This window comes from Gekko japonicus, unplaced genomic scaffold, assembly GCF_001447785.1.
Source record: "Gekko japonicus isolate JY-2015 unplaced genomic scaffold, Gekko_japonicus_V1.1 scaffold255, whole genome shotgun sequence".
Classification (NCBI taxonomy): Eukaryota; Metazoa; Chordata; class Lepidosauria; order Squamata; family Gekkonidae; genus Gekko; species Gekko japonicus.
Genome location: NW_015160843.1, coordinates 111,710 through 132,680, shown reverse-complemented (window position 1 = coordinate 132,680; position 20,971 = coordinate 111,710). Strand labels below are relative to the sequence as shown.

At 44.5% G+C, this 20,971-nt stretch overlaps 1 protein-coding gene across 2 annotated transcripts in view; it reads left to right on the top strand.

Moving 5' to 3' along the window:
- The window catches only part of LOC107117579 (cAMP-dependent protein kinase catalytic subunit alpha), a 90,150-nt gene that overhangs the window by 63,500 nt on the left and 5,679 nt on the right, over positions 1-20,971 (top strand). For both annotated transcript variants that reach the window (XM_015419725.1, XM_015419732.1), the window contains 4 exons: positions 9,343-9,425; positions 9,796-9,922; positions 10,850-10,945; positions 11,121-11,243. In XM_015419725.1, the coding sequence (XP_015275211.1) occupies positions 9,343-9,425; positions 9,796-9,922; positions 10,850-10,945; positions 11,121-11,243 (429 nt within the window). The remainder of the gene's footprint in view (positions 1-9,342; positions 9,426-9,795; positions 9,923-10,849; positions 10,946-11,120; positions 11,244-20,971) is intronic.

Genomic DNA, 20,971 nt, shown 5'->3' with positions numbered 1-20,971 from the left:
TAAAATCCGATTGTCCTGTCTTTAGTAAATCTGGATTCTATTTGCGCTCTTTGCCACCATGGTAGGTCTTCTAATGGTTTCAAACGATCTTCGGAGTCCAATATATCCAAATACCTTCTTGGTAATTCTTCCTGGTATGCATTTGGGAGTGTAATGGCTTCTAGTGGAAATCTCAATTTTGAGATTTTTATATAAAAGCGCTTATGTATGTTTTCCCATACTTTCATTAAAGATGCCCTTATCCAGTGCTGCTTGAAATATTTATGGACACTTGCTTTTCCATACCATAAGAATGCATGCCACCCTAATTGAAGGTCGTGGCCTTCCAGTTTAGTGTTCTCTTATCTTCCAATGTGACACAATCTTTAATCCACGTCAATGCAGCTGCTTTATAATAAAGGTTCCAATTAGGTAGGCCAAGCCCCCCCTTCTTTAGTATCTTGAAGAGCTTTCAGTCTTATTCTGGGTCTCTTGTCTTGCCAAATAAATTTTGATAACGCTTGCTCCAGTTCCTTGAAGATTTTTTTGGTTTTGAAGAATGGGAATTGTTTGGAATAAAAATAGCCATTTTGGAAGTATATTCATTTTAACTGTTGCGATACTGCCCATCAAAGATATCTGTAAGTCTTTCCATTTCTCTAGATCCTGTTTTGTTTTTCTCAACAATTCTTTATAATTATTCTCTTGTAATGAGCTGCATTTGTTTGTCATTACAATTCCTAGGTATTTTATTTTCTTCTGTAGTTGGAAACCTGATGTTTCTTGTAGTTGAGTTGTCCTCTCCTCTTCCATATTTTTAGTCATTATCTTAGTTTTATTGATGTTAATTCTCAAACCAGCTACAAGTCCATAGTCTCCAAGTTCTTGTTTCAAAGTAAGAATTGATTCCAGTGGGTTCTCCAATATAAATACTAGGTCATCTGCAAATGCCAACAGTTTATATTCTTCTCCTTTTAGTTTCAGGCCCATAATCTCCTTCTTTTCTCTTATTGAGTCGTTTAGTATTTCCAATACAAATATAAACAACAAAGGTGATAAAGGGCATCCCTGTCTTGTCCCTTTTTGGATTTCAATGTATTTTGTCTGTTCCCCATTAATCGTTACCACCACTTTTTGTTTAGTATAAATTGCCTGAATCATCTTCACAAAGTTAGCGTCAGCCTGTGCCTCTTCCAGAGCTTCCAACATGAAATTCCGTTAACGTTGTCAAAGGCCTTTTCCGCGTCCAAAACTATTAGCGCCAATGGTTTTTCCGGATGTGCTTCATAATACTCTATTACATCCACAATGCATCTTAAGTTGTTCTTAATTTTGCCGCTTGGTCCTTGTGTATTATCTTTGATAGAATTTTTTTTTTAAGTCTTTCTGCTAATATTGAAGCAAAAAATTTATAGTCCACATTTAGTAATGAAATTGGTCTATAGTTTTAAATTTCTTTTCTGTCTGTATCTTGTTTATGAATTAATGAAATTATTGCTTCTTTCCATGATTCTGGCGTTTCTCCATTAATCAATATATTATTACAAACATCTTTAAAATGCAATTCTAGTTGTTCTTCAAATATAAGATAAAATTCTATTGGCAGTCCATCTGGGCCTGGCGCTTTGCTTTTATTTTGTCTTTTTAGGGCCTCTACCAGTTCCATCATTGTAATTGGTTGATTAAGTGCCTCCCTTTGTTTTTCTGTAAATTTCTATGGATTGTATTTAGATATTCTTTTATCTGTTCCACTTTAATCTCCACTTTACTATATAGCTCTTTATAAAAGTTTTCTACTAGAACTTTCATTTCATGAATTCTGTTTGTTTCTGATCCATCACCTCTGCTCAAGGCTTGTATAATTGATTTTTCTTTTTGTTTCCTGATCTTATAAGCGAGCCATCTCGTTGGTTTATTTGCATTCTCAAAAAAGTTTTGCTTTGCAAATAGTTGTTTGCCATTTCCTGTGATAATAAACAATTCATTTTATGTTGCAATAGCTTAAGTCTAGTCTTCATCTCGTGTGCTGTAGAGTCCATCATGAGTTTTCCTTCTTGGATCTGAATGTCTTTTTGCAGCTTAGTATATTCCTGCCTTCTCTGTTTATTCACTCTTGCAGATTCTTGTATCAATAGTCCTCTAGAAAAGGCCTTGCACGTGTCCCATACTACCTTTAAAGGTGTATCTTTTTGCCAGTTTGTCCTGAAAAAGACTTTGAGTTCTTGCCTCATTTTGTCAATAAACTTCAAATTTTTCAGGAGAGAAGTATTCATAGTCCATCTACTTCTAGGAGAGTTAGAAACCCTACAACGCAGCAATATACGTTTTTTTCAGCAAGACATGAGTCATGGTCCAGATTGGATATGTGCTGGATATCATATACAATGATCAAGGATCTTTTAGAAGCAGAGATTGAAGCTGGAACATATGCAGATCATAAACCTATCTTGGTAGAGTTACAAGTGAGGGAAAAGAATCTTTAATAATTGTCCAACCCCTATGCATTTCGTGTGTAGCTTTGTCAGGGTGAATCTACTTTCAGATTCTTTTTAGTTCAGTTCCCATACATCTGCTTAGACTCTGATGAAGTTCTGTTCCGTTCCCATACATATACTTAAACAGACTCTGATAAAGCTGCATGCGAAATGTGTAGAGGTTGCACAATTATTAATGATTCTTTTCCCTTTGCACCAATTTGTTTCTTCATCTTTATTTTGCCTTGGTGCGGCCCCCTTTCCTCTTCACAATCCAAGCCATGCCCCTGCAGCCCAGTAAACACTCCCATAGCAAGCTACTTGTGGGGAAAGCAGATTCTATTATAGCCACATGGAAATGGGAAGATGTGGTGGCTCCCAGGTGCCTTGAGGAGCAGACCCCTTGAACAGCCAGGACAGCACTTCCTCTGCCTTCCTCTTTGCAGGCAATGGGCAGGACTCACTAGGTGATCTTTATCGCTGTAGGAGTTTCTTGTTAGCAAAGCACCCTGCACTTCAGGCATGCCTGGCTATGGATTGACTATACATGGTAAGAAGGTAGCCATGTAGTTCTAAGACATGTTAGATGTACCCTAAGTCAGGTTTTCCAGAGGCTTCTGTTAACATCTATTGCAGGGAAAGGGTACAAAACACGATTAGACCCTACCTATATCACAAAGAGTTTATGCTATGGGGGAAATCTGCAGGCTTCCAGGCCTAGTGACTAGAAAGGAACCTTAAAAAATGAACATTGTCTCAGCTAGAAGAAATCTGTATCACCCACTATTGTGGACAATACACAATGGAAAATCCTGCTGATACCATACAGAGAGGAAGCAAGAAGTTCCTTCCTATCTTCCTTCCAATGCTGTGGCCCTTGACAGTAATGTCAACAGATTATTAAGGCTACATCTATATTGGGGCATGAAAATGGGCCCCCACTATGGCAGCAGTTGCAAGTGGGGTGGGAACAGACAGGAACACTGCACGTGCACACACCTTGCTGCTGCCCCTCCTTCTTTTCTGCACATGCTCAAAAGCACCAGAATTGTGGTCTACTCAGCACTCCTCCCCTTTCCCTATCAAGCCAACTGTATAGCACGGTTTACCTGAGATAAGAAAAAAGCTCTTTAAAGTGCTATAGGGGAGGGAGATTTTGAAAACAGAGCTTAGCTCTGCCCTACCTCCACCCTTGTAGCAGCTACGGGTAGAGTGTCCAGATAAATACCCATCTGCAGTTTTCCCTTCAAATCAGGGAAAAGGGGAAATAAAAACAGAAGCCACATGAGTCATGCCCAGGTCACAACATCTTCTGAATGCACTGTTTACTGCAGGCTTCCTTCTAGGGAAAAAACCATGTGTGGAAGCAGCAAAATTCTCATCCAGGATAAAGTGTGAGCAGTTATAGATGTCAGCTACCTTGCATAAGTTATTTCAATTACAGGACTTCCTCTATAGACTTAGGGGGTGAGTGTTACTCAAAAGTCCCACTGATGCCTGTGAGATATATTTCCAAGCACATAATGTAGGATTGCAGGTGTTAAGTCCCTGGCTACATGTATAATTCATCCCCTTAGTTGTAGTAACATATACCCAGCTGAGCTCTGAGAAGGAGCAGGAGATAGAGCTGCTAGAGGGGTGAGTGGGTTTTTTTACTTAATTTCAGCAGAGGTGATTTAGCTGAGAGGGTACTGTGTGGGGGACTGTGTTTGGGAGTGTGTGGGTGAGTTGTGAGTAGTTGCAGAGTCCTGGCTGCCTGAGATAGGGTGTGAAAGGGTCATTGTTTGACTGTAATTGAGCAAAACCCACATAAATACCAAGGGTTTAAAAGGGGGATTATATTTATTTATTTTAAAAGAATTATGAAGCCAGAATGCCAGCAGGGGGTTGGGGGCTATCCAGTGTTTTGCACGGAGTGTCACATGTATGACTATCTGCCCACTGGGCAGAAGTCTTGGGTGTGTCCTCGGTGCAAGGAGCTCCTGGTTCTCAGGGAACGTGTGTGCTCCCTTGAGGCCAAGGTGGCTGACCTGGAGAAGCAGAGACAGTCAGCTAGGCGCACAGAAAAGACTCTCGGGGACTTGTTAGCTACGTCCCACTCTGGATCTGGCAGCCCCGCTGCTGTCAGGGAGCATGAGGGTCTAGGGGAAACAGGGCACCATGCTGAGGATAAGGGGAATGTGCCCTCAGAAGGGACCTCTTCCCCAGCTGGTGAGCGGCTCTCCTTTTGCACCAAGGAACCATCCCTGAGCAGGGTGGGAGGGGGGCTCTTGGTAGTGGGTGATTCGATCCTTAGGCAGGTAGACAGCTGGGTGGCGAACCCGCGTACTGACCGTATGGTGACTTGCCTGCCTGGTGCGAAGGTAGCGGACATTACGCGTGTTTTAGATAGGCTGGTAGATAGTGCTGGGGAGGAGCCAGTGGTCGTGGTGCATGTCGGCACCAACGATGTGGGGAAATGCAGTCGTGAGGTCCTGGAGGAGAAATTTAGGCTGCTGGGCAGGAAACTTAGGTCCAGGACCTCCAAGGTAGCCTTCTCAGAAGTGTTACCTGTTCCACGCGCAGGGCCGGAGAGACAGGCAGAGATCAGGAGTCTCAATGCGTGGATGAGACGATGGTGTAGAGGGGAAGGGTTCAGGTTTGTTAGGCACTGGGATTCTTTTTGGAACAAGAGGGAGCTGTACAGGCGAGACGGTCTCCACTTGTCCCGAGAAGGAACCAGGCTGCTGGCGCTTAAAATCAAAAAGGTGGCAGAGCAGTTTTTAAACTGAATATTGGGGGAAAGCCGACAGGAGATGAAAAGTCTCTGGTTCGGGTTGGCTCATCTGAGAGAGGTGAGGGGGTACCGGTTGCTTTTCTACAGGGAGGTGGATTGAAATTGTCCACAGAGGCCATGGCTGGTGACATGGACTGCCGGACAACGACTCGAGATAGCAAGAGGAAGGATGCAGGCTTAACTTGTAAGGGAAATTACAGCTGTTTCTATACAAATGCTAGAAGTGTCCGAGGTAAAATCGGGGAGTTGGAGTGCTTGGTGTCGGAGGGAAAAATAGACATTGTGGGTATTTCTGAAACTTGGTGGGATGAGGAAAATCAGTGGGATACGGTGATTCCCGGTTATATATTATATCGGAAGGATAGGGGGGGAAGGGTTGGAGGTGGGGTGGCTCTGTATGTCAGAGAGGGTATAAAGTCCAGAAAGATCGAGAGGCTAAGAGAATTGGATTCGCTTCTTGAAGTTCTGTGGGTTGAAATAGGGGGGCCAAAAGGAAACTTAACACTGGGAGTTTGTTATCGCCCACCAGATCAAAAGATAGAGGAGGATTATAAAATGATGAATGCCTTAAAGATAGCAACTAGACAAAAACACTGTGTAATAATAGGTGATTTTAACTACCCACACATTGATTGGGTCAATATGTGTTCTAGTCGAGAGAAAGAGATTGAGTTTCTAGACACTCTAAATGACTGTGCTATGGAGCAGATGGTCATGGAACCTACCAGGGGAGAGGCGATCCTTGATTTGGTCCTAAGTAACACTCAAGACCTGGTGAGAGATGTAAAAGTGATTGCACCGCTTGGGAACAGTGATCATAATGTTGTTGAGTTCAACATTTGTACAAATAGGGAATTGGCCAAAAAGACTCACACAACCATTTTTAACTTTAAAAGGGGTAATTTCTCTGATATGAGGGGACACGTGGGGAGGAAACTGAAAGGAAAAGTAGAAAGGGTCAAAACAATTGGGGAAGCTTGGGATCTATTTAAAACTACGATCCTAGAAGCTCAAAAAATATATATTCCGCAGGTTAGGAAAGGCACAAACAGGTATAAGAAAAAGCCTACATGGTTAACAAACAAAGTAATGGAAGCTGTAAAAGGTAAAAAGGATTCCTTTAAGCGGTGGAAAGCTAGTCACAGTGAGGCTGATAAAACAGAACACAGGCTATGGCAAATAAAATGCAAGTCTGTGGTCAGGCAGGCAAAAAGGGAATATGAGGAGCATATAGCAAAAAATGTAAAGACCAACAATAAAACTTTCTTCAAATACATTAGAAGCAGGAAACCAGCCAGGGAGGCAGTGGGGCCCTTGGATGACCAAGGGGTAAAAGGAGTACTGAAGGATGATAGGGAAATGGCTGAGAAGCTAAATGCATTTTTTGCCTCCGTCTTCACTGTGGAAGATGAGAAGTGCTTGCCCACTCCAGAACCACTGATTTCAGGAGGGGTGTTGAAAGACCTGAGTCAGATTGAGGTGACGAGAGAGGAGGTCCTAAAACTGATAAACAACTTAAAAACTGATAAATCACCAGGCCCAGATGGCATACATCCAAGAGTTCTGAAAGAACTCAATTGTGAACTTGTGGATCTCCTGACAAAAATATGTAATCTCTCCTTAAAATCAGCCTCCATTCCTGAGGACTGGAAGGTAGCTAATGTCACTCCCATCTTTAAAAAGGGTTCCAGAGGAGATCCGGGAAATTACAGGCCTGTCAGTCTGACGTCGATACCGGGTAAATTGGTGGAAACCATTATTAAGGAAAGAATTAGTAGGCACATAGATGAACAAAACCTATTGAGGCAGACTCAACATGGGTTCTGTAAGGGAAGATCTTGTCTCACTAACCTGTTAGTGTTCTTTGAGGGGGTGAACAAACATGTGGACAAGGGGGATCCAATAGATATTGTTTACCTTGACTTCCAGAAAGCTTTTGATAAAGTTCCTCATCAAAGGCTCCTAAGCAAGCTCAAAAATCATGGGATAAAAGGACAAGTCCTTTTATGGATCAAAAACTGGCTAATTAATAGAAAACAGAGAGTGAGTATAAATGGGCAGTTCTCCCAGTGGAGGGGTGTAAGCAGTGGGGTACCACAGGGATCAGTACTTGGTCCACTGCTTTTTAACTTGTTCATTAATGATTTGGAGATGGGAGTAAGCAGTGAAGTGGCTAAATTTGCGGATGATACAAAGTTGTTCGGGGTGGTGAAAACCAGTGAGGATTGTGAGGCACTCCAAAGGGATCTGTCAAAGTTGGGCGAGTGGGCGTCAACATGGCAAATGGGGTTCAATGTGGCCAAGTGCAAGGTGATGCACATTGGAGCCAAAAATCCTAACTATAAATACACGTTGATGGGGTCTGAACTGGCAGAGACTGATCAAGAGAGAGATCTTGGAGTTGTAGTAGATAACTCACTGAAAATGTCGAGACAGTGTGTGACTGCAATAAAGAAGGCCAATGCTATGCTGGGGATTATTAGGAAGGGTATTGTAAACAGATCAGCCAATATCATAATGCCGCTATATAAATCAATGGTGCGACCTCATTTGGAATACTGTGTGCAGTTCTGGTCACCACACCTTAAAAAGGATATTATAGCTTTGGAAAAAGTGCAGAAAAGGGCAACTCGAATGATAAAAGGGTTGGAACACTTTCCCTATGAGGAAAGGTTAAAGCGCTTAGGGCTCTTTAGCTTGGAGAAACGACGACTGAGGGGTGACATGATTGAGATTTACAAGATTATGCATGGGAAAGAACAGGTAGAGAAAGAGGTACTTTTCTCCCTTTCTCACAATACAAGAACTTGTGGGCACTCCATGAAATTGCTGAGCGGTCGGGTTAGAATGGATAAAAGGAAGTACTTCTTCACCCAAAGAGTGATTAACACTTGGAATGCACTGCCAGAGGAGGTGGTGGCGGCTACAAGCATGGAGGGCTTCAAAAGGGAATTAGATAGGCATATGGAGCAGAGGTCCATCAGTGGCTATTTGCCACAAGGTATAGATAGGGGCTCTGGGGCAAGTGATGCTCTGTCTTCTTGGTGCTTGGGGGGGGCCAACAGTGGGAGGGCTTCTAATATCCTGGCCCCACTGGTGGACCTCCTGATGGCACCTGATATTTTTGGCCACTGTGTGACAGAATGTTGGACTAGATGGGCCTTTGGCCTGATCCAACATTGGCGTCTCTTATGTTCTTATGTGGTTATTAGCCACAAGGTATAGATAGGAACTCACAGGCTGGGTCAGGTGATGCACTGTATTCTTGGTGCTTGGGGGGGAGGGCAACAGTGGGAGGGCTTCTAGTGTCCTGGCCCCACTGGTGGACCTCCTGATGGTACCTGGTATTTTTGGCCACTGTGTGACAGAGTGTTGGACTAGATGGGCCATTGGCCTGATCCAACATTGGCTTCTCTTATGTTCTTATGTTCTTATACCAGTACCATATGTTAATTGTACTATATATAAAGCAGACATTAAGTGTCATTTAAAAGCTAGAATAGCTTTGTGATAGCAGGAAGCAACCTTGAACAGAATGTTAAGAACGAGGTTATATCTATTATTAAAAACAATTTTATATCAAACACTCAGAACTTTGTGCACATGAAATGCATATGCATGTCCAGGATCCCACAGAACGGGCTTGTTTTAAAGGGCTTGGTTTTTTATTATTAAGTTGGTGATGGTAGAGAGCAGTGGGCGAGGGGTGGAGCATGGATGTTGTAGGGAAGCGGACATTTAAGAAACAGTAGCCATGGGAAAAGACCATAGTGTTGAAGCTTGAGGCATTGGGACCTGTGGTTTGATGTTTCCTGGGTCCTAGGCATTATCTGAATGTTTGAAGATTTGTCTGTGCAACTAAAAAGGCCAGATGTTTGTTTTTAAAGAGGAAATCCTCAGGATATTGAATTATGTGCCAGATGCAGGGTTCTCTCCCCTCTCCTCATTCCTTTTTCGGAATTCTTTTCTGGGTATGTGAATACACACAAACACCCTTGACCGAGTGCTGTAGAAAGGCAATATGAGCATTTTATAAACAAAAGAGGTGGTGGTGGTGGTGGGAGCAAAGCAATGCTTGCCATGGCTCTTAGTTGTTCCTGCATTTGATTACAGGATAACTCGAATTTGTACATGGTGATGGAATACATCCCAGGTGGTGAGATGTTCTCCCACCTACGACGGATTGGCAGGTTCAGGTGAGTGCTCCCCTATTTGCTGTAAGGGTGGGATGATGCTCATTCTGCAGTAAGGGAGAGATGGCCAGGCTTGACAGGCCATTAGCAGCTGAGTGCTTTTCATCAGGGGATTACTGGTTGAGACTGGTGGTTTTGGGATAGTCTGGAGAATGTCAGCCAGCTCGGCACAGAGTGGTTTTGCAAGCAGTAAGTCCACAGTCACCATGTAAAAGAAGCCTGATGGGGAACCAAGAAGGTAGGTTGAGATTGATATGAAGGTCCTGGTGAACACGGAGGCATGTCTGTCTTGATGGCAGCGGACTGAACCACACTTTAGGTAAAGTCCTACCTGTCACAGAGCATAGGAAAAAGCTTTTCTCATTTTCTGCAGTGAACCTCATGCCCGGTTCTACGCCGCTCAGATTGTGCTGACTTTTGAATACCTGCACTCGCTAGATCTCATCTACCGAGACTTGAAGCCTGAGAACCTCCTCATTGACCAGCAGGGCTACATTGAGGTAATGGTGCTTCCATCCCTTCTGTGGGATCCTGCTGTACAAAACAGCAAGAGTTCTTTGTCCCTTGTTGCCCATGTAGAGCTACAGAATAATTACATGGTGTGAGACGACTAACATTATTAGAAGTTACTACAGTTTGCTATCTATCAGTAGCCTCCTATGAAATTGACAGGATCGATAAAGAAAATGGACATGGCATATCTTCCTATAAATTTTATTTTATTAACTGGGAACCAAGCAATTAAAAAAATCTGGTGCATTCTTAACCAAGTGTGCTCAAGCCGCAGAATAGGACTGTGGCTCTGGGGCAAGAGGATCTGTTTTGCATTCAGAAGGGTGCCAGGTTCAATCCTCAGTGATATCTAGTTAAAAAGATGCAGTTATAGTTGATGTGAAAGAAAAAGAAGAAGAAGAAGAGCAGGAGATTGGATTTATACCCCGCCCTTCACTTGGAGACCTCTACCAGGATCAGATCAGACAATACTAACCTTGATAGATCCGACTTGGTATAAGGCAGTTTCCTGTGATCGTGTTCTACTTTTTATGCCCCTGGAAAATATGCATATTGGGGGGAAAAACCTTTGAAAAGGAAACAAGATACTTTCTCCTCTAAATTTCCTATATTAAACTTCAGCTCTGCCCACATGGGGGTTATGGGTGGAATGCACCTTCACAACTTCCCTTGTATTGCTAATCCTATTACTGAGAACTTGTGGCCCACTGGGAGAGCACTTGCTTTGTGTGCAGGAAGTCCACTGTTCAATCCCCGGCATCTCCAGGTAAAGGATCGCAGTAGCAGATGGTTGGGCAGGAGCTCTCTTTGCCGAAGACCCTGATAAGCTGCTGCCAGATGAGCAATATTGAGCTAGAGGGGCTAATGTTCTCATTATCTTCACATGTTCTTTTGTCTTTCCCTTGTATCTCCAGGTGACAGATTTTGGCTTTGCAAAACGAGTGAAAGGTCGAACATGGACCCTTTGTGGAACTCCAGAATATTTGGCTCCTGAAATCATTCTAAGCAAGGTGAGAAGATATGAGACATCTGTAACCACTGGCAGTGTTCTGTGCCTTGATCAGCTGTGGAAGAGGACTCTGCCCAACTGAGCATCTTACACTCTCAGCCATTTCTTACCCTCCTCTACAATTAAATGCCACTCGTCCTTTGCGTACATGATCCGAACCTGCTTTCCTGTTGCAGGGTTATAACAAAGCTGTGGACTGGTGGGCCCTGGGTGTCCTAATCTACGAGATGGCAGCTGGCTACCCTCCATTCTTTGCAGACCAGCCAATTCAGATCTATGAGAAGATTGTCTCTGGGAAGGTAATGTTTCAGAGTGGAGGCTTATGTGCTGACTTCAGAATACTAAGCCTGTATATTACAAGATAGTGACCAAAGAAAAATGCAGTCTGTGCTTGAGGACATCTTAAACTGGCCAAGCTTCTCTATTGTTCTATTGTAGCAGACTGCATGCATTTTCTAATGCTCAAGTAAACATTATGCATTTTACCTGCTAGGCAAGTGTTGGAGTAGGTGCCACTCAGCCGGCTGTGAATGGAAACCCCCTAAGTATTCTCTTGGCAAACTTTCCAGTTACCTTTTGACGGTGCTCACAGTCATCACCATAGTAACAAAAGAAATCTGCATATCTGCTACTATATACACAGTGCCGGCTATAACTTTATTTTGGGGAAGGGGAAGGGAATCTCTCTGCTTAATCTGAATATTGAGTCTCAGATTCCACATGTCCTGAATACATTTTAGATTCTAGTCCTCCATGTTGTGGAGAATAAACTACTTTGAAGCAAATTATACAGTTTGAGTGGAATATAAATAGTATGAATGTTTAACTGTGGCTAGTCCTAAACTTCCCCTCCCCGCCTTAAAAATATAAACTACAAATAGGATTCAGAGGACGAACATGAAATGACTGAGCATTGCAAGCTTCTACCGCCCACCCCAGTCTATTCAGAGTGGCAGTGACTCTCCAGGGTCTCAGAGGATTTTTTACAGAGTGGTTTGAGATAATAACTTTGGATGTCCTCTTCAGCCCTTTTTCTGCTGTTATTCCATTGGAGCTTCACATTAGGAGGGGTGTATGTGTGTGTGTGTGTTAAAACTAATATTTCTCTGCAAAACTGGAGTCCCTTGAGTTTGCAGAACTCTGTATTTTAACCTTGGCTGGTCCCAAACCTTCCCCCCCATGCCTTTAAAACGTGCCTGTCTAAATTGGAAAGATGGGGGAATAGTGGGATTTTGCAAAGCAAGTTTTAAAATAAAAAGAAGCACAAGGGTCACAGCAGAAGGACCCCCCCAGCTCCTACCTGTGAGAAAGACTACGGAGACAGGGAAGTTTGGTAGCCGTGCCCTGTGTTCTGCAGTTCAAGCTCAGAACAGCGAGGATGGGCAGGGGAGAGAAGAGAGCCCCACTCCTGGGCTGGTTGCAGCCCATGGGTCGTAGGTTTGACACCCCTTGCTCTAGGCTGATCCTGCATTGAGCAGGAGGTTGGACTAGACGGCCTGTATGGCCCCTTCCGACTCTGTGATTCCATGAATAGCCGGTAGATGGCAGTCTGAAGACTGTAGTTGGCGCAGAGGGACACATGGGAGGACACAATCCTTTTAGGTATGTGGGTCCCAGGCCTTGAAGGACTTTAAAGGTTATAGCCATGTAGCTGTTTTGAGATGGGTAAGATGTGCTCCCATCAGCTAGCCTCTGAAAGAATCCGGCTGCCACACTCTGAACCCCCTGCAGTTTCCAGGTTGTCTTCAAGGGCAGCCCAACATTACAGTACTCTAACTACGGCGTTAACAAAAGCGTCAATCAGTGTGACCAGATCAGCTGAGTCGAAGAAAGGAGAGAGTTGGTGAACCAGAAGCATTTGATAGAAAGCACTCTTGGCCAGTATACCAACCTGCTTTTCAAACAGCTCTGCAAAAGCTAACTCTAGGACAAATGAATCCAACCCCTTTAGAACATCAGCCTTCCTAATTATCATTGCTCTGTCTTGTCTGGATTCAGCTTGAGCTTGTTCTGCCCTGGCCACCTAACCATGGCCTCAAAGCATCAGTTCAGAATGAAGATAGAAGCATCTGGAGGCCTGGAGAATGAAACATAAATCTAGATGCTACCTGTATATTAATGACACCCAACTCCAAAATGCTAGACAATCTCTATCCAGCAGCCTCAATATTAAAGAGCACGGGTGAGAGACTATAATAGAATCATAGAATGTTAGAGTTGGAAGGGACCTTACAGGTCATCTAGTCCAACCCCCTGCACTCTGCAGAAGCATAGCCGAAAGATAGCCCTACAACATACCTGAAAGATGGTCGTCCAGCCTCCGCTTGAAAACGTCCAGCGAAGGAGCATCCACCACCTCCCGAGGCAGACTGTTCCACTGCTCAACCACTGTTACAGTTAGGAAGTTTTTCCTGATATTTAGCCAGTAACTACTTCCTTGTAATTACCACCCATTAGATATAGTCTTGCAATCCGGAGCAAGAGAGAATAGATCTGCTCCATCTTCTACATGACAGCCCTTCGAATACTTGAAGACTGCAATCATGTCCCCTCTAAGCCTTCTCTTTCCCAGGCTAAACATACCCAACTCCTTCAGTCTTTCCTCATAAGACTTGGATTCCAACCCTCTCACCATCCTGGTTGCCCTCTTCTGGACACGCTCGAGCTTGTCAACATCCTTCCTAAAATGTGGTGCCCAAAACTGGACACAGTACTCCAGGTTGGGGCCTGACCATAGCAGAATAGAGCGGAACTACCACCTCGCGTGATCTGGACACAATGCTTCTGTTAATGCATCCTAAGATTGCATTAGCTTTCTTCACAGCCACATCGCACTGCAGGCTCATGTTTAGCTTGTGATCAACCAGAACACCCATATCCCTTTCACATGTGCTGCTGTCAAGCCAAGTCCCTCCCATTCTATATCTGTGCCTTTGATTTTTTGTACCTGTGTAGGACTTTGCACTTCTCTCTATTGAAATTCATTTTATTCGTGTCAGCCCACTGTTCCAGCCTATCTAGATCGTTTTGAATCCTGACTCTGTCTTCTTCAGAATTAGCAATCCCACCCAGCTTCATGTCATCTGCAATTTTGATAATGTGCAAAGTCTGCATAATTTGCTGGGGTGAGAGGCAACTGTGAATGAGGAGCAGCCCCCAGTATGGCAAATGGGATCTAGTGTGGGCAGGGTTCCTGGAAATGGCACTCCTAGTGGGCCCACCAGATGACTGGGTCATGGAGAGCCGGCCAGGACATGCCCAGTACAATGGGGGAATGGGGCACATGGACAAGGTCAAAACAGAGCTGCTCCTGGTGATATTGTACCTTTAAGATGAGCAGCTGTGCCTCTTGGATTACCAGGCCAGAAAGCAGAAGGTGGCCATCAATGGCCTCCACCAGAGCAGGCATGTCTTTGAGTTGCAATAGGGCCTGATTTGGGATGGCAAACACAGTCTGTGAAACAGCCAGACACTCCAGAATCTACCATAGTATTCGTTTGCAGCCAACAGTCGCCAGGTAAGAACAATTCACAATCTGTCCGGTGCTGGGGTCAGCAAGACCACTAGGTCTGGCGGTGCACCCCAAGTCACATGGCCCATACTGACCCGGGGCCAATTGTTTGTTACCTGTGGGCAGGATCTCTTCTTCTCAGGGCAGTTGCTGGCATAAAGCCCTGGACCACCACAGTATAGGCACAGTTTCTGGGTTTGACCTCTACTCTTCGGCCATCAACCAAGGGTGAGTAGCTGCCAGCTGCATCAGCTTGCACTCACTGTGGCCAGAGGCGCTGGCAGAGGATGGTTGGGTAGGGCTGGCAGAAGACATTGGGTATCCACATGACAGGGCACCTCACTTCAAGCTTGCTTCCGGGCCTCCAAATGACTGTCAGTGTGAAGGCAGAAGACTATGAGGGCCTGGGGGGGGGGTCAACTCAAGCCAGCACATCCAGAATCTCGTTGGCTAGACCTTCTGAAAACTGGTCCATTAGTGCTGCTTCATTCCAGGCCAGCTCCTGAGCCAGCAGCTGGAACAACTGTGGCATAGGCAGACACAGAGTCCGTGCCCTGTCTCAGGTGACAAATCTGCCAGTTGGCATTTTCCACTTTCTGGGGACTGGCAAAGGCAGTTTTCACGCCAGTCACTCAGGAGCAGGGCTGCCTGCCACTTGGCTGCCTGCCCTTTCAAGAGACCTAGGATGAAGCAGACTTTGGTCTTTTCATCTGGAAAATCCTGGGCTCAGAGATCAATGTACAGGTGGCACTGGGCCAGGAACATTGGGAACTCTTCCACATTCCCCTCAAACTTCTCTGGTGGGCTTACTGGGCATTTCCTTGGGGGCACAGGGAGTGGTGCAGGCAGCACTACCCCACCACAGGCAGCAGAGGGGTAGCTGGTTGCTGTTGTGGTTGTTGCTGGAGCAAAGCCAACACGTTGATCAGCTGAGCAACTTGCCTGGTTCTGCAGCAGCCCCAGCCTCCATTCCCCGACAGTGCATGAGCCTGCAATGAGGTGGAAGCAAACTGTCATGGTTCAGGCAGGCACCTGGGGCAAGAAGCAATAGGTATAGTCCAAAAACAACCAAGGGTCCAAACACAGCTATTCAAAAGTGCAAGCATCAAATCCAGAAGGGTGGATCCAAAGACAAGCCAGGTCACAGTCCAGAAGGTCAAGGTACACAGAAGTCTAAGGCACAGCAGCACACAAGGGTTGTGGACAAGTTGCTTCCACACTGTCTCCCTTTTCTGGCTGCTTTTATCATTCAAGGCCAGGTGCAGCTCTTCAACCTACTGAGTCATCCAGGGACAGGTCCTCAATGGCTGAGCGGCCTACAGGGCTCCAATGACTCCAACTCACAGGCAGAGGTTGCCTGGTGTTGGACTGCCAACTGCAAACTACAGCACTGCTCCCACACCTCCCTCTGGGCCCGCCTTCTCCAGCATTCCAAGGATTTTGGCAAGCCCAGGAGTGAGGCTGCTGGCTGCAAGGCCTCTGCTTCAGATTCTGATCCCAGGCTGTAGGACTGAGGGCGTGGCATGCTGACTGCAGGCTGAGACTCCCCGTCTGCACCTGATAGATTCTCCACCTTATCTGGTGGGTCTTCTTACAGCATCTGAGGGCTAGGGTCAGATTCCTCCATCTCTCCCTCATCCGAGGAGGTGTTGGCATACAGGCCCATGATACCTAGCCAGCTACAGTGGAGAGTTTGGGCTCAGATGATGTGGCACTTGCCCTCAGGCCCAGTTCCCTCCTCCCCTCCCCTCCCCTCCCACCCATCTGGGTCACTTAAGCAAGGAGGAGAACTACCCCCTCACTGCTTATAGGATCAAGGGTGTGAGAATTACGCTTGGAAGATGCTTCCCTCTGAACCCATCTTCTCCAGCCTTTTCTGCCCTCAGGAATTTTTACTGCATTCTGCTCGGATTTCTGATGCAGACACCTCTAAAACCATTTGTGCTAATTTCTGTTGGAACCAGAGTATTAACTTAGGAATGGCACTGATCCAACATTTCTCAAGCACACAGAGTCCTTGTTGGGGGAGTAAACAAAGAGTGTGAATAAATCTCTTGTTACACTGAGCAGGCCACTTTGTGGTATGAAACAACTTCCATTGTTTATTTTGAACGAAAACCTGTGCAGGTGTTTGCTGTGTGCCTGAAATGCCTTCAGGAATGGCCTTGTCTAGTGAATTGTCTTGGGGTTATGTTAGCGCATAGTTCTTGTTTACACTGCTTGCTGCTACAAGTGGTTTATAAGTCATTGCTTTATTGTAATTGTTAGCTACTTTGAAAGTTTCCTTGGAAGCTTTTTGCTAATAATATGTAGTAGATAAACTTGTTGAATAAATAAATGTCCTAAATTGCTAGGAGGGTGGTAGGAAATAGCCCTTTGGGGTAACTGGGGTAAGGAGCCTGGGAGTGACACTGGATGCCTCTCTCTCTCTCTATGGAGGCCCAGGTTACGGCAGTGGCCAGATCTGCATTTTTCCATCTTAGGCAGATAAGGCTGCTGAAACCATATCTCTCCCCCCCAGGACTTAGCTACAGTGACCCATGCAATGGTCACGTCCAGGCTTGATTACTGCAACTCGCTCTATGTAGGCTGACCCTTGAGGCGGACCCGGAAACTACAGCTGGTGCAAAATGCGGCAGCACGCCTGCTGACATCGACGCCTATGCAGGCTCACCTCCAGCAGGTGCTTCGCCAACTGCATTGGTTGCCAGTTGACTTCCGGATTCGCTTCAAGGTGCTGGTAATTACCTTTAAAGCCTTATACGGCCTGGGACCCACATATCTGAGGTATCGCCTCTTCCGAAGAGCGTTATGCTCTATAGATCAACATCTCCTGGTTGTCCCCGGCCCAAAGGATGTCCATCTTGCCTCAACCAGGGCCAGGGCTTTTCTGCCTTGGCCCCTGCCTGGTGGAACATGCTCCCAGTCGAGATTAGGGGCCTGTGGGATCTTCTTCAATTCCGCAGGGCCTGCAAGACGGAGCTGTTCCACCAGGCCTTCGGTTGAGGCAGCGGACGTCTCTGTATGGCCTCCCTGAGGTGGTTGTCACTCATCTACTTGTCAGCCCAAATAATATGCCAGGGAACCCGCAGCCAGCTGATTTGTTAGAAGTGTGACTGTGTTTTAATGTTTATTAATTTTAAATTGTTTACATTGTTTAACTTAATTGTATTTATTGTATGTTTTATGATGTTACCTATCCTGAGCCCACTCGCAGGATGGGCGGGCTATAAATACAAATAATAAATAAATAAATAAACTAGTATCCCTGGTGGGCATGTGACATTTTCATTAAATACTTGTGTTAACAGGAAATATACCAGAGCCTTGCTTTATACTAGGCCTTTAAGTCATGATATTTCCATATACTGGCAAATAAGCATCCTAGTGAGACCATTAGGAGCTCAGAAAAACTAATACACGCAGTCACATGTGAGCAGAAGAGAATATTGTGTGTTTGTAGGCTTCAGTGCCTGGCTGAGAGAAGCAGGCCAAGAAATAATGCCCGGGAGTAAAAACTAGACAGGTCAGATGCAGTGTTCCCTCTAAGCTGAGTTAGTGTGAGCTAGCTCACAGATTTTTTAACCTCTGGCTCACACATTTTTGTCTTAGCTCAGGAAGGATGGTTGCAGAGCAAGCTAATTTATGCAGTAGCGAAATCGCTTGCTCACAACTTTAATGCCAGTAGCTAACAAAGTAGAAAGTTTGCTCACACGACTCCGCATCTTAGAGGGAGCATTGGTCAGATGGTAGTACAGCACAGGTCTCTAGCAGAAGGTGATGGTTGGCCACTGGGAGGGGTTGAATTTTTCCCTTTGTAAGTTAAGATTAGATGCCCTGCTTAAAACAAAAATGGGATCTGGGTGTAGGTAGCTCTTCTTTCAGGTTCATTGCAGAGAACTGACTGCAGGTTCTTCTGACTGCAAAAAGCTGAGTGTAGAAGTCATGGCAGTTTGCAGCCTGAAAATGGGTTTAAGCAGAAGCGCCCACAACCTAAGATTTGTAAGCCACTGTATAATTTTTAAGAATGTGGCTCCTATGTCCTCAATAATCACAACTATCTTTTAAAAGCATTTCTGTCCATGGAAATCTACAACTTGTTATGTTCCTATTTTTCCCCCATGATGCTTTGTAGAGCTAAATTTAAGTGTATAGTAAGACTACTAACTCAGCATTTCTTAGCGTAGGGACCTCTAGTTATTCTTGGTCTCAGGAGTCTTGATCTAATCCTCTTTCAACCACTAGTCATCTTGAGTTTGCTAGAGCTAAAAACTAACAGCTAGAAGCAAGGGTGGAGGGTACCAGAGTTATTTTTAGTCTGTCTCCCCCCTCCTTTTTTGCCATCAAGTCACAGCCAACCTATGGCAACCCCATAGGGTTTTCAAGGCAACAGATGTTAAGAGAAGGCTCACCATTACCTGCCTCTGCACAGCAACTCTGGACTTCTTTTGTGATCTCCCATCCAAATACTAATCAGAGGTGACCAAGCTTACCTTCCAAAATCTTATGAGATTGGGCTACCCTGCTTTTTAAATTTTCCCAGGCTTAAAAATGTAGAGTTGGGGGGTGGGTGAGGGGAGAACTACTGAAAGGGAAACTGTCTGCAGAGTGTTTATACTTTTTTAACTGTGTGAATTCTTTTCTTCCAGCTGCTGTTATGCCAAACCAGCCATACTTTCCCTTAAATACAGGCTTTGTGGCAGACCAGATATTATTACAGAAGAACTGTGAATGAATCCTCCATAGTTTTTAAAACTGTTAGTAGCAGCGGCAGGAGGCCTTGACCTGGTTCTAGGCCATGGTATGTGGGGAGAGATGAGTCAATCCCCCTCCCACAAACCATTCTCTTTCTACCACCCTAGGGCCAGTTGCCCCACGGGGGAAGGCTGTTATATAGTTAGCCACAGGATAAATGGCAGTTTGCATGATTTTTTTTCTCATTTGAGAAAATGGTTTTGGGGTAGGGATTAAGCCTTTCCTCCACCCACCACAGTCCTGATCCAAATTGCCCCTTCCTCACAGTTGCTACTAACACTTTGAAAACTGGAGGAAATTTTTTTTTAGCCCCCTGTAGGGGATTTTTTAATTTGCATTTCTAAAAACTACATACTAATAATCTAAAATGAAAGAAGGGTAACTACTTACTAAGGGATAAAGTAAAGAAAACCCACTAAAAACCCAAAAGATGGTGGTCATACCTACAACTTATTAAAATTAGCTTTAAAGAAAACCCTCTATAACAATACATTGACTGTGGTCATCTATCAATTATTTTTAGCTTATATAATGACTTGAATCACCTCTAGTTTTGTCCTATTTTAAAAAGCATTATAAGAATTAATTACTAAAATATATAGAGTTTTCAGAGTGTAATAACATCTCATTTTTTCTTATCTGTATGTTTTCTCACATGATGTCTTTGGGGCAGCTGCCCCTAACTTAGAGTCCAGATCCTCATCTGATTCTGTCGCTGCCCCTTCTTCTTCACTTTCATTGGTACTGTCTTCTTTCTTAGGTTCTTTCTTCCCTGGTGGATGACTGTGTAGATCCAAAAATTCTTGTGCCCTCTCAACAGAGTCAATTTTTTCTTTCTTATCCATAAATCTGAAGATTGTGCCTTCGGGTGTCATTCATCTGTAGGGAATGCTTTTCTTTTGTAGGAATAGTACTAGGTCTCTATATTTCCTCCTTCTCCTTATTTCGAATGGTATGTCCTTTAACACTTTTATTTCTTTGTCTTTGATTTTCAAGCTAGATCCACTTGTTGCATTGAGAATTTGGTCTCTCACTTGTCTTCTCAAGAATCTCACAATCACTTCCCCCGGCAGATTATTTTTTCTTATAAATTCAGGATAAGATTTATAGATCATATCTATTTTGCTTTGTAATGTGTCCGCTTTTATATCTGCCAAAGGGACTAATGCATCACACATAGTCTGTTTCAGATTCTCAGTCTTATCTTCAGGAACACCTTGAAACCTTAAGACATAGCTTGCTCTCTCCATTTGTAGCTGTAACAATTGAGACTCTTCCATCAAACTCTTTTTTCCGATGACCTGCAGTTTCCCCCCCAATTTTTTGCTGTTGGCATCCACTTCTTTTACTTCTTTTTCAGTTTTGTCTGGTTTTTGGCTATCTCAGCCAGTTGCAGTTGCTGTGCATCGAATTTGCCGTGCAATGCTGTTATTTGCTCCAGCAGGGGTCGCAATGCTTCCATTAGCATATTTTGTAGCTCTTCAGTTGTGTCCTGTCTAGGGGCAGGACTCGCTGGTCCAGCAGGTCCGACAGGAAGTTTTGGTTTAACTTGTTTTTCCTTCTCATACTTCCTTGTGGGCGCCTTTTTTAGAGATTGTTTACTTTTTGTAAAAGTTATCACAGTCTCTGATACTCCTTAATACGCTTGGTAAGTTCTTAAATGCTTATTAATTCAGTCTATCTTGCTTCAATCGTTCACTCCCCTTTTCGTTATAGCATAAAATTGCTTAGTCTTTCTTATCGGGGAGAGTGCCTCCCCTC